This window comes from Nerophis lumbriciformis, linkage group LG05 (genome assembly GCF_033978685.3).
Source record: "Nerophis lumbriciformis linkage group LG05, RoL_Nlum_v2.1, whole genome shotgun sequence".
Classification (NCBI taxonomy): domain Eukaryota; kingdom Metazoa; phylum Chordata; class Actinopteri; order Syngnathiformes; family Syngnathidae; genus Nerophis; species Nerophis lumbriciformis.
In genome coordinates, this window is record NC_084552.2 from 44,443,637 (window position 1) to 44,457,832 (window position 14,196).

The following is a 14,196-nucleotide window of genomic DNA, read 5'->3' on the forward strand; positions in this document are numbered from 1 at the left end:
TCAATTACTGCGTTAATGCGGCGTGGCATGGAGTCGATGAGTTTCTGGCACTGCTCAGGTGTTATGAGAGCCCAGGTTGCTCTAATAGTGGCCTTCAACTCTTCTGCGTTGTTGGGTCTGGCATTCTGCATCTTCCTTTTCACAATACCCCACAGATTTTCTATGGGGCTAAGGTCAGGGGAGTTGGCGGGCCAATTTAGAACAGAAATACCATGGTCCGTAAACCAGGCACGGGTAGATTTTGCGCTGTGTGCAGGCGCCAAGTCCTGTTGGAACTTGAAATCTCCATCTCCATGGAGCAGGTCAGCAGCAGGAAGCATGAAGTGCTCTAAAACTTGCTGGTAGACGGCTGCGTTGACCCTGGATCTCAGGAAACAGAGTGGACCGACACCAGCAGATGACATGGCACCCCAAACCATCACTGATGGTGGAAACTTTACACTAGACTTCAGGCAACGTGGATCCTGTGCCTCTCCTGTCTTCCTCCAGACTCTGGGACCTCGATTTCCAAAGGAAATGCAAAATTTGCATGGTTGGGTGATGGTTTGGGGTGCCATGTCATCTGCTGGTGTCGGTCCACTCTGTTTCCTGAGATCCAGGGTCAACGCAGCCGTCTACCAGCAAGTTTTAGAGCACTTCATGCTTCCTGCTGCTGACCTTCTCTATGGAGATGGAGATTTCAAGTTCCAACAGGACTTGGCACCTGCACACAGCGCAAAATCTACCCGTGCCTGGTTTACGGACCATGGTATTTCTGTTCTAAATTGGCCCGCCAACTCCCCTGACCTTAGCCCCATAGAAAATCTGTGGGGTATTGTGAAAAGGAAGATGCAGAATGCCAGACCCAAAAACGCAGAAGAGTTGAAGGCCACTATCAGAGCAACCTGGGCTCTCATAACACCTGAGCAGTGCCAGAAACTCATCGACTCCATGCCACGCCGCATTAACGCAGTAATTGAGGCAAAAGGAGCTCCAACCAAGTATTGAGTATTGTACATGCTCATATTTTTCATTTTCATACTTTTCAGTTGGCCAACATTTCTAAAAATCCCTTTTTTGTATTAGCTTTAAGTAATATTCTAATTTTGTGACACACGGAATTTTGGATTTTCATTTGTTGCCACTTCAAATCATCAAAATTAAATGAAATAAACATTTGAATGCATCAGTCTGTGTGCAATGAATAAATATAATGTACAAGTTACACCTGTCATGTCTGTATTATCATGTTTTGTTTTAAGTCATGTTTTGTTTAGTTTCTGTCTTTTCACTCCCTTGTCTGGTCACCATAGCAACCATTAGTTTTCACCTGTCACGTCACGCACCTGTTTCACGTTTTGAGTCACGCACCTGTTTTCACTAATCATGTCCATAGTATTTAAGTTCAGTGTTTTTCAGTTTGTCTTTCTGACGACCTCGCACCCCATATATGCTTCTGCACACCCTTATGATCCTTGCCGCTCCTTTTTCATGCCGGTTCCATGCCAAGTAAGTTTTTGTTTCTCAAGCCACAGTTAGTGTTTTGTTTAATTGTTCATAGTCTCTGCCAATGTGCAAGTTTTGTGTTTAAAGTCTAGTTTTATACTCCGCCACTGTGCGCGCTTTTTGTTTATTCTTTTTTTGATAGTTTAAAATAAATCATGTACCCACCTTCAAGCCTTGACCAGTCCAGTTCATTTGCACCACGGGAGAACAAACCAAGCCAAAGTCCCAGTCCTGACAGTAGGTCGTCAGCAGACCCGCTTTTCCGCACCTAAGTTGGACATTATCGACGAGGCTTCTTGGGCGGTCCTGTGCGCGATGGAGGAGGAAACGCGGCGCTACTCCTCCATGGAGTATAGAGACTTCATTTGGTCCCAGGACGACACAGCGTCACCTCAGCCGCGGAAGCGCCGCTCCCGACGAAGGACGACAGGTAGAACTTCCGCGAGCCTGCAGGACACGCCGCTCCCACATGCCCCTCCCCTCCGGGCGGAAGCAAGCAGCAGCCAGCCCGGCTTCGCCCGGATGACGTCAAAGACCAGGATTTTTTTTTTCTGAATTCTTTTTCTTTTGATTCCCCGCTCCCCAGGACTCAAGCCACACCCAAGACACAAAACAATTTTTTTTCACCCACTCAATCCCAGGCACAAGAAAGACAATTTGGACAATTTAATGGGGAAGTTTCTTCTGCCCTCCTCCGCCCACCCCTACAGAGAGTTCCAGACCGCAGGGAGCGCGTCTGGTATCCGCCCCTTGAGGGGGGGGCTAGGGCTGGGAATTGTTCAGGTGGGGTGGCTCAGCATCACCATGTCAAGCCACAGCCTCCCTCACGGCCGCCACCACCAGTCTTCCGACCTGTCAAGCCACAGCCTCCAGCACGACCGCCCTCACCAGTCTTCCGACCTGCCAAGCCGCAACCCCCAGCTAGGCCACCTCCACCTGCACCAAGGCTAGCACCTGTCGCCGCACCAGCTCCACCACGCCAAGTTCCTCGCCAAGCTCCGGTACCAGCTCCACGACGCCAAGCTCCGGTACCAGCTCCACGACGCCAAGCTCCGGTACCAGCTCCACGACGCCAAGCTCCGGTACCAGCTCCACGACGCCAAGCTCCGGTACCAGCTCCACGATGCCAAGCTCCGGTACCAGCTCCACGACGCCAAGCTCCGGAACCAGCTCCACGACGCCAAGACCAAGACCAAGACCCGCCATGCCAAGACCAAGACCCGCCATGCCAAGACCAAGACCCGCCATGCCAAGACCAAGACCCGCCATGCCAAGACCAAGACCAAGACCTGCCATGCCAAGACCAAGACCAAGACCAAGACCCGCCAAACCAAGACCAAGACCAAGACCAAGACCCGCTAAGCCAAGACCAAGACACGCCATGCCAAGACCAAGACTCGCCATGCCAAGACCAAGACTCGCCATGCCAAGACCAAGACTCGCCATGCCAACACCAAGACTCGCCATGCCAAGACCAAGACCCGCCATGCCAAGACCAAGACCCGCCATGCCAAGACCAAGACCCGCCATGCCAAGACCAAGACCAAGACCCGCCATGCCAAGACCAAGACCAAGACCCGCCAAACCAAGACCAAGACCAAGACCAAGACCAAGACCCGCTAAGCCAAGACCAAGACACGCCATGCCAAGACCAAGACTCGCCATGCCAAGACCAAGACTCGCCATGCCAAGACCAAGACTCGCCATGCCAAGACCAAGACTCGCCATGCCAAGACCAAGACTCGCCATGCCAAGACCAAGACTCGCCATGCCAAGACCAAGACCCGCCATGCCAAGACCAAGACCCGCCATGCCAAGACCAAGACCCGCCATGCCAAGACCAAGACCCGCCATGCCAAGACCAAGACCCGCCATGCCAAGATCAAGACCCGCTATGCCAAGACCCACACCAAGACCAAGACCCACGCCTAGACCAAGACCAAGACCCACGCCGAGCTTCGCCGCCGGACGCGCCACGCCGAGCTGCCACGCCTGACTTGCCACGCCGAGCTGCCACGCCTGCCAAATTGTCGACGCGCCTGCCTCCTCGTCGGCCACGGATATGGCCGCTACCTGGTCGCCCGCCACGCCAAGTGCGCCCACCTCCCAGTCGGCCACGAATGTGGCCATTCCCTGGGCGCCCGCCTCGCCTGCTGCAGCGGCGTTCCACTCGCCGCCGCCACCTAACTCTGCCCCGGTGGATACGGGGACACGTGGTCTGGCGACCCACCGCCATTTCCCCCTCCCGCCCTCCCATGACTTTTGTTAAGTTTTTTTTTTTTTCTTGGACATCTGGTATCTGTCCTTAAGGGAGGGGCTCTGTCATGTCTGTATTATCATGTTTTGTTTTAAGTCATGTTTTGTTTAGTTTCTGTCTTTTCACTCCCTTGTCTGGTCACCATAGCAACCATTAGTTTTCACCTGTCACGTCACGCACCTGTTTCACGTTTTGAGTCACGCACCTGTTTTCACTAATCATGTCCATAGTATTTAAGTTCAGTGTTTTTCAGTTTGTCTTTCTGACGACCTCGCACCCCATATATGCTTCTGCACACCCTTATGATCCTTGCCGCTCCTTTTTCATGCCGGTTCCATGCCAAGTAAGTTTTTGTTTCTCAAGCCACAGTTAGTGTTTTGTTTAATTGTTCATAGTCTCTGCCAATGTGCAAGTTTTGTGTTTAAAGTCTAGTTTTATTCTCCGCCACTGTGCGCGCTTTTTGTTTATTCTTTTTTTGATAGTTTAAAATAAATCATGTACCCACCTTCAAGCCTTGACCAGTCCAGTTCATTTGCACCACGGGAGAACAAACCAAGCCAAAGTCCCAGTCCTGACAACACCTTTTGAATGCAATTACTGAAATAAATCAAGTTTTTCAAAATATTCTAATTTACTGGCTTTTACCTGTATATGAACAAAGTTTTGAAATATGCCATTCATTGAAGGTGCGCCTTATAATCCGGTGCGCCTTATATTGCGGAAAATACGGTACATGCTGTAAGCACATACAGTATGTAATGTAGTAACGGGCACATTTATGATAACATAATATTTACATATTTTGCTCATTTTAAGCATACGCATTAATCAAAAAAAAAAGTCTTAACAACATCACTACTCCCTGCAGACTTCATGAGCACCAACAAACATAATAAAAAATCACAGGTCTGCTGTCATTAGGATGCAGACTGCTAGGATGTTCATATATTCCGATTTAGATGAAGAATGACTCATAATCCTCGCAAAGAAAAGGGGGGTGGAACAAAGTGTTTTTCTGTGTCGTTCTCGCCATTTCCGGGTCTAAATTGGCTGTCAAAGTGTACCAACTTGTCGGAATACATCTTTGTTCTTCTATTATCCAGGTGAGAGGCATCATTTATGATCTAGAATAAAGTTTGACGAGCAAGGAAGCAGCTGATCAGTCGATCATGTTAACGGCGCCGCTACAAATAGTTTGTCTTCGTTAGCGCTTATAATAATATCACAAATACTTGGTTAGAATTCAAGTCACGAAATGTAAATGGAGTATTGTTGCCGCTTTTTGGATGTGTTTTTTAATTGGGTTTTATGGGCGGAATAGAGGACCTCCCATTGTCTCTGCTGTAAGCAGACTTTTATTTACGTTTATTTACAAGTTAGAATGCAATAAAAAAACATCCATCATCACGACTTTCATAATAATAGTGAACAATAGGCAAAATCCTCCAAAAAAGTGCTGTTCCCCTTTAAAGCTGATATTAACTTCTTGTTAAGTAAATAAAGTAGCGTTCTGACTGAAGCAAAGAGTTTGACCCTCTTCTTTAACTTTTTTATCGACCTTTATATGCAAACAGCAGTGCTTAGGTCCAACAGAGCACATTCATTTCAATGTTGCGCTCGCCACAACACTTCCTCATGCAGTAATCACAGTCATGACTAGTGATGTGCATTCACGAAACCCAGAAACCTGAACATCAACATTACTACACAAGCATGTCGGTTGTTTTGCACAATAGTCGAATTTAGCTGTCGTTTTATTTCGATTATTGAAGTGCAGTCATCTTTCGCTACATCGTGCATCAAATATTGTGGCTTCACTCCATCGCAGATGTTATATAAAACTTAGCCTACATATTTTTGGTATTATATTATGTTTTACAGTGCTGTATTTGTCTTGTTTTATATTATTATGTTGTGGCGATATTCACCAAGCGAGACTTTAATTTCCAGGTTAAGTGTGACAATCCTAACAACACGGCCTCTAATCTTAGCGCCTTCTTCACCCGGACAATTATGTGGCTTTTGACAGAAAAACTTTTTGATGCGCTTCATATTCAACTCCTGCCTCACCAATAACAATTCCCTACATTGGTGAGCCTTTGAAATGAGCTCAGTCAAAAAACAGGACGTGAGACTTGCAAGGACTCAATGGGACTTGGCATGGCACTTAATGCTAAAAAGACTTATCAGCTCTAAGCAACATTCTAGAAAATGCTAGAAAAAGAGGAACTCTGTTGACGCACTTCATCTTCAACATCAATAACACATCATCACATGGCATTGGTGTGCCTTGTGAGCAATGTCGAATGACAACGTTGGACACGCAATGCTAACAACACGGCTAATGGTCGTAGCTGCAACTGTCAAGTTGACCAACGCTCCAACGATAAATATATTTAATTTATTTAATATTAGTCCTACTTCGCAGAATTTTGTTTACCACGGTCAGGCCTGGAACTAATTAGCTGGGATTAACAAGGGACCACTGTTCTGTATTTAAATTACTCTTCTGTTGGGCTGTCTTCAAATAGAGATTCGCCGATTCAATTTGGAGGAGTCTGATCCCACTCTAAACCTCACAGTCGAATCTGCTGAAATTAATATTCCCTCTGTTCTCTGTGGGAGGGAGGCAAGTTAATACCAGCTGGGGCCACCTGCGTACAGCAGGTGTGTTGGGAGGATAAAGTGATTGCGTTTATCAAGTCTTCTTTAAATATTACAAAAACATTCTTGTGTGAAGACAAATCGTTTTTAGAGTATAAGAAACGCATCTTACTTCTTTCTGGCTGTTACTTCAGACTTCCTCAGAGCAGTCGCTGCTTCCTGGTGTGACGTGAGGTCTCTAAAATCAGCTGTTTTGGCCTCCCGCATTTCTTATTATATAAAATATATTTGTCTTCACACAAGAATATTTTAATAATAGAGTTGGGAGGATATTTTCTACGTGATGAAAACTTGTCGGGCCGTGCTGCTGTCAGACACAGAGATCGCTGTGCCATCGCGTGCCTACGGCTAGCCGAATCCCACCGTCGGTCCGAGTGAAACTTGCCGGAAATTGGACACCGGGACACACCACCTCTCCTCTTGAAAAAGTCAATGATTGTATATGTCACAGGTTGACATATGGAAACTTTTTGTTACTTCCTCTATTGAGTCAAATTTCCAGATAAGACCTCAAAAGCTGTGGTTTAGCCTTTTGAGGTAAAAAAAAAGTTGCCTTATAAAAGGTATTCCTTTGATAAGTACCTTTAATTAATGAACTTGGACATATTCAAGTATGTACATAAAGTGTTAAAGCACATCCATGTAACGTTACTGACACCTAGTGACCAGTCCGTACACTATTACATATCTCTACCTGTTTATTTCTCTTTAAAAAACGCCATTAAAATTTGACTGATTATCCGTAATGGTCAAATCTACAACAAAAATACTTAGTTAAAGACAGCCCAAACAAACACTATTCCGTTTCATTTGCATGTCACAAAATTCTATTAAAAGGCATTGTTTTTAAACAAAAAAATTTAAGTACCGATTTAGCACCAGTGTCAGTATATAAGCTTTCCTCTTTATATGAAGAGTTGCTTTAATAACTACCTCTTATGGGTTCCAAGAGAGGTAGCCAGAGTCTCCCTTGGCTCCTCAGTGGGGAAATCAATGAGGTCCTGCTTCTTCATGTCATTGGGAGCTGTGGGTTGTCCACTGGTGCTGTGAATACTGTCTCCTGAAGCACTGGGATTCATGTAGAAGCTAAAATAAAAATAAAAAAATAAAAATGGGAAACTCCAATTTACAGCAAAGGCTCCAATTTACCCCTCTATTCAATTAACAAGCCGAGTCACGGTTTTACAAAAGCATATCACTGCAGGGGAGTCTAATTAGTGCCAGATCAAAGATCTTTGGCATTAACAGTTGTAGATGTAGTCAACCTCCTGATGTAATTTTTTTAAATTAACTCCACAAGAAGGCAGTAGCTCCATTTGAAGTACCGGGCAGATTTAACGACCTCTGCATGTGCTTTAAAAAGTTGCACTAGCCATACAGTTGTTTACGATTAACTCATCAGCGCTATTAATGCTGACTGAGCAGTTTGCTCTTTGCCACTATTACAACATTGGTTCCAGAGCATTCACGCAATCACAACTGGTGCACATTCGTACCCGGTCATCGCACGCAAGTCATGAAACTCTATGTGCAGCAGAGGAAGAAAGGCTTCACGACAGAATGGACAACTGGTGTTGAGGTTGGAGTCGTTGGCCGTCCATCCCGCCATGATCTCTTCGTCGTACACCAGGGCATCGCACGAACGACACTGGGAACAGCTGGACATCAGCACCTGTTAGGAAGACACGGCTGAAATGTACATGTACTGTGGAGATACGATGTGAGGAGATGATGTTTTGGTATTGGAACCTCCAGTGCGTGGCTCTGGAAGATGCTGGAAGAAGAGGCGTGGTGTGAGGAGCCTTGCTCGGAGTCGGGAGCCCTGGCAGATCGCCCCGGAATGGCATCTGCAGATAAATGATAATTTAAAAAAAAAGCTCTTAAGGGCCGTCATTGACACTTTCCTTAGATGTCAGAGAGTGGCTGCCTACGTGTTAGCTGCGTCCCTCTTCCAGTATCACTGCTGCTGCTGCTGCCGCCAATACTGGTGCAGCTCTGGTTTAGACCATTGGCTAGCAAACCTGGGATGGCCCCGCTCTCGACACTGTCATCTACATCCGTCAACATGTGTTCATCCAGGTGGGCAGGGAATCCCCCTCCACTTGGACCTTGTTCTTCCTGCTGTAGAAGAACAGACTGTATGACATACAATGGCGTAAAACCTTGGCAATAATGTTCAGGACACGCACCTCATCGTCTGAGTATGAGTACGCTGTAGCAACGGCCACCAACATTTTGCTGGCCACATTGGCCGCCTGCTTCATTCCAGACTTGAGGACGTCAATTTTAGGCCCAGACAACAAGTTGTCCATCTTGATGCCTGAGATGGAGTTGATGACAGACCCCAATGAGGACCCCTGGGAGGACTTGACGAGCGCCGTTAGTGAAGACGATCTCACAGCTGGACTAGCGGCCTTGTTGACGGCAGGCTTCGACTTTACCGCAAACGTCTTGGAGCGAGTGACAGTAGAGGGGCTGCGTTTCGGCGTGTCTGCCGGCGACCCAGTCGGTGTTTTCGGCACAGGTGCGGGAAGGCTGGATCTGCGCTCAAATGGTTGTTTCGACTGCGGGGCGTCTGTGGACTCGCCCTGTGGCTGCTTGAGTTCCATGCTGGAGGACTTGTTGCCCAGCGGGCTTTTCAGACTCATGTACATTTCAATCTCCTCGGCCAGGTTGCGCGACACCACAGGGGGCACTGAGCGAGGAGGCTCCTGGCTAGTGACAGACGCCAACTCTTCGCTTTCCGACATCAGGAGGGAAAGAGGGTCTGCCCCCACATCCACCTCACTTGTTTCAGTACGTTTCCTCTCGCGCTTCTCAATCGACTCCTTTTTTCCATCCACCTTTACCTCAAATACTTTTCCTTTCTCTGATGCTGCTTCTTCATCAGGTAGCTTCCCAACAAACAGTCCCTGATCATCTTCTGGCTCTTCCTCCAGGTCATGAAAGAGGGCTTTGGACACGCAAGGGGTAGGGGTCTGGCCAGTGGAGAGAGCGGCGGCAAGGATGCGGGCGTCGGCGCCAAGCTGGCTCGCCATGTGGTCCACGCCTTTGTCCGAGAGCATACCGGCCCGTGTTTCAGCACTAAAGCTGCGGCTGCGCTCGGCAAAGGCTTTCTGTCGCTGATTTTGAGGCTGGGCTGTAAGGTTACCATCTTCCGTCGAGGCATCGTCATCAGGGAGAGACACGTTATCGGTCTTGCTTTTCCTTCGAAACAGCGTTCCTGTAAGTGTGGGACATTTAAATGTATGTTCATTATGTATTTAGTCAAACCGCTTGGCCTCACCTGATTCCCTGCCAGCATCAAGGCTCCCTGTGGACAGTCTCACTATACTTGGGACAGGCAAGGGAGCATCCACAGGACTGGGGGCCTCTGCCACTGCGAAAGCACTGTCCACTGATCCAGAAATGTCTCCTCCTGGTTTAAAAACACACATCAATACACTAGCAGATGACAGTAAAAAATATTCTTTGACAGCCTCGATTGACCAAGTTCTGCTATTTAGACAAGTTGAGTCCCAAACATTTTGGAGGGAATTGGGCTGGTGCAAAAAAATACATCTTCAGATGCTGCAAAACCACAAAGTTATTTACCTTGGCTGTCATGTTACAATGAATACAACTAAGTAGGGCAAGACAGAAAATATTTTTTAGTTATCCTCTGTTTATTTTTACAAATATCTGTGTTTTTTGTTGTTGTGTTGTTTATACATATTATTAATGTGTTATTTTATTGTTTAAAAAAGTTATTGGACGCATGAAGGCTTTGGGACAAAAAGCCAAAAGATATTGGCGTTTTTACCGACATACAGCGCTGTACGCTTAGCTTTTTGACTAGTAGCACCGGTGCTACTAAAATTAGTAGCACAGAAAAAATTTAGAAGGAATATGAAATGTCTTAAATATCACAATTTCATTATTAACACTCAAACAACATACAAATGTGCACTCATACATATGAACAAAATGCCATCATAAGGCCTATTGCAACTTTTAATTAAAACACAAAGAACATCCATAAACTAGCACAAGTGTAGGGCTGGGTGATATGGATAAAAACTTAAATCCCGATATAGTTTGGCCCATAAACTAACCCATTAATAAAAATATACGTCGTAACTAAATATCTCCACTATGCCTTGATTTTAGATTTCCGAGACAGATGGAGATCCCAAATACACAAAAACAGGTACCAACAAGTAAGAAAAGTAGTTTTTGCTTAATTGGATCCCAACTTATTGTAAGTGGTGTTTTGAGATTAAAAAAAAGAAAAAAGCCTTGAAAATACAAGAAATGGCAAATATAATCTCCAATCTTCTTTAAAAAAACATTTAGCTATGCTCAATTCGTCAGCTAACAAAAACACAAAAAAACAACATTTGAAATAAAGTGTACTGGTTTAAGAGGACATTTTTAAACATCAGCAGCAAATTGAAAATAATTAACCTTTAATAATGGCGTTTGATATGTAAACATTATCATAGGACAAACACACAAAGATTTTAGCCAAGAACACCAACCTGCCAACTGCTTCGTGACGCTGTGTGAAAATTACTTAGTTTGTCACTTGTATCTTTGATTTGTTGTTCAATATTCCCTCTGACCCTTGTTGTTACTAGCGCGCAGTGGCGTTTTTGTCAAGTTTTAAGGTGGTGAAAAAAAAAGTCAGCTACTGAACAGTTCCTCCAACTAAGACCTAGTTGGAAGACTGAAGTGTGTGAGCTCGGAGGAGCGGGGCTTCAGGCTCACCGCCCTCTGTGCATGGAGGAGGAGTAGGACACAGCTTTTAGCGTGCACAGAATGATCAGTGACACTTCGGTTATGGTTATGGTTTAAGTTTATTTCAAACATGCTATACAAATGGGCAAACATTTTACTCTCGTTTGATCAAATTTGGATATATTCATTTTAGTAGCAAAATGCTAATTAAATGGTTAAACTTTGTATTCGCACGTGTGCTGCTTTTTTTTCATTACTCGCACAATCTATTTTTAGTCTCAAATGTGAATAAAATGCTCACACTGTACAGTGCTGATATGTCGATATAGGTGAACACTTAATTTCCAATACCAAACAATTTAAACTAATACCGATATATGCAGCAGCTCTTTCCTCAAACTAATGTCAGGTCCCATGCAGTGTAATGAATGAACATATTAAACTTATTAATATATATATATCTATATTAATAAGTAAAAGTAAAATAACATTCTACTATCAACAAATAAGACTAGTCTGTGAATGAACTCACAAATAAATAATGACAACTATACAATTTGTAAAGCGTACATTTGTATGTGACACAACAAAGTACAAATTACGGTATGTCTACTAATACAATGATTGAGATTATAAACTGGTGTTGGAAATTCCACAATGTTAAATGTTTATGTTGTTTTTATGCTTCATTGATAATGTATTTTTCATCACACATTGTAATTTTGTTTTGACATTAGCACACAATGCGATATGTGCCGTGCCGTGATGCTTGAGAAAAACTTTCTTTAAAGCTGTCACATGTATTCTCTTCATTATTTCTTTTGCCTCATTATTGTTGTTTCTAGTCTCCATTTTAACTGATTATAGCCACATAGTTTTTTTCAGTACCATCAGTCACTTTATATCATTACTATGTTGCATAAACGCTGCGTGTGACTTCAAGTCATTATTTTCAGAGGTGTGATATTTGATTAAAAAGTGTTAAAGAAAAATGCCTTATTCACCACCAGTGTTGGGTTAGTTACTGAAAACCAGTAACTAGTTACAGTTACTAGCTACTTTATTTCAAAAGTAACTCAGTTACTAACTCAGTTACTTAAACCAAAAAGTAATGCGTTACTGTGAAAAGTAACTATTTAGTTACTTATATATATTTTTTTAAATATTTTTTTAAGGCCCCATTTAATGCCCTTTTAGCCTTCATTTTAGTACTGTTTTTGAACTGGAGAATAATACAATCTGTTGATCAACTTGACATGCATTTGCATCACTGAACTCTGCTAAGCAATGTGGTCTACATACAACACACAAAGACAAAGATATGTTTTAAAGGGCCAATTTGTTTCAGACCAGAACAAATTGACAAAACTATTTTAAATAGCTGCAACTTAACATACATAAGTAACAAACAGCATAATAACAACATAGCTGTAAAACAAGAAAGGCACACACTACATACATAAAGCCTAACCAGGCATTTTCTCAAGGAATTCTGAAATAAAATCATGTCTGAAGCCCAGAACACTCTACACATTTCCCCACTTAGTTTAGAGAAAAGGAAATATTAGCCTGGCCCACTAGTATCCCTCTTTAGGTTTGTGAACTTTATAGTCTAAACATTTAGAGTGATGTGATAATCAAACACTCTAAAAGTTTAAAATGAAAGAGTATATAGGAGAATTGACAGAGTGTGTGTACCTTCAGTGTGCAGTGCCTCATTAAAATCCAGCCGCTGTTGGAGGTGGAGGTGAAGTGTGTGTCTCTTTACTAGCTTCGTCGAAGCATGTTGTTTTTGTCGCTGTTTCAGCATATTTGAAACTTACATTCAACTAAAATGTTATTTTCTTTGTGGTCAATAAAAGAAACGTACTGAAAATATCTCCATTTTAAGAAACTCGGCTTCGGGGTTCGCCATGACGTCTTGATAGTAGACACAGACACGCCCCCTCCCACACACACACACACTCACACACACACACACACACGTACACACAGACAGCGCGCGGCGCGCCTCTTTTTTGTCGCCTCTTCAGCAGCGCTGCAACACTCAGATCTTCTCAGTTTCTAGCCGATACTACATAAAAAATAACGCAAAATAACGCAGTAACGCATCATGTAGTAACGGTAACGGAGTTACTGAATATAAAAAATAACGCGTTAGATTACTAGTTACCGCCGATAGTAACGGCGTTACAGTAACGCGTTACAAAGTAACGCGTTAGTCCCAACACTGTTCACCACTAACATAACCAGTGAATTAAACTCATATTGCAAATGTGTTATAATAAACTTAAAAATAAGTCCATACTGCAGACATAGCAGTAACCTTGATGCTTTGTGGAACACGACAGTTTGGTACAGTGTGCCGACATAATTATTGGAACAAAAAAAACAATTGACAGGTGATAGGATATCAAATTTTTGGGCCAATATTGGCCGATAATAGCAGTCAACCAATATTATGGGACATACCTAAAAATAATTGCATTATTTTGTTAAAATGTTGACATTATCTTATTGTTGTATTAATGTAGTGCTAGTAAATTGTAAGAAACGGTTGAGTTTTTTTTGCCTGTGCGATTGTAAATTATTAAAAAGAAACATCAATATTTCCACAATCTGGTGATTTGGGATCCCTGGTGTAGAAGCTATGTGACAAAGTAATGAAGGGTTTCACAACTTAGAAAGTAGAGGGCCCAATTACTTTGCAGCTTTGGTTGCAATATCAAAGCAAAAAGTAAACAGGAAGTTCGGGATGTTTAAAAAAAGCATTTTAACGTCTTCTTTTTTTTTATTGTCTGAATGCAAGAGTATTTTAAGACATACATACCATTATGCTGTGCTTTGGCTTTGCTTCTCTCAGCAATCGCAAGCATAGCTGTATGTGATGACTCGGAAAGTTCCTGATGCAGCTCATCCTTGGAGCCGTAGCCTTGATCGGAATGGCTACCTGTGGTTGCAAGAAACAAACACATATTACTTTAATACGTCTTTAATGAAGGTGAGATGTGTGATTATAAGGTGTACTACTTGTTTGACACAGCTTGTCTCCGGTCAGGTGATCCTCCATG

At 43.6% G+C, this 14,196-nt stretch overlaps 1 protein-coding gene across 3 annotated transcripts in view; it reads right to left on the reverse strand.

Moving 5' to 3' along the window:
• dennd4c (DENN/MADD domain containing 4C) overlaps positions 1-14,196 on the reverse strand; it is a 75,868-nt gene that overhangs the window by 7,667 nt on the left and 54,005 nt on the right. For 2 of the 3 annotated variants that reach the window (XM_061959235.2, XM_061959238.2), the window contains 8 exons: positions 14,156-14,196; positions 13,956-14,075; positions 9,693-9,824; positions 8,596-9,629; positions 8,338-8,527; positions 8,156-8,253; positions 7,903-8,078; positions 7,340-7,492 (listed from right to left, as the gene is read on the reverse strand). The exon at positions 14,156-14,196 is cut by the window's right edge and continues 52 nt beyond it. In XM_061959235.2, coding sequence (XP_061815219.1) covers positions 7,340-7,492; positions 7,903-8,078; positions 8,156-8,253; positions 8,338-8,527; positions 8,596-9,629; positions 9,693-9,824; positions 13,956-14,075; positions 14,156-14,196 — 1,944 coding nt within the window. The remainder of the gene's footprint in view (positions 1-7,339; positions 7,493-7,902; positions 8,079-8,155; positions 8,254-8,337; positions 8,528-8,595; positions 9,630-9,692; positions 9,825-13,955; positions 14,076-14,155) is intronic. The other variant, XM_061959237.2, reaches the window with a different exon arrangement.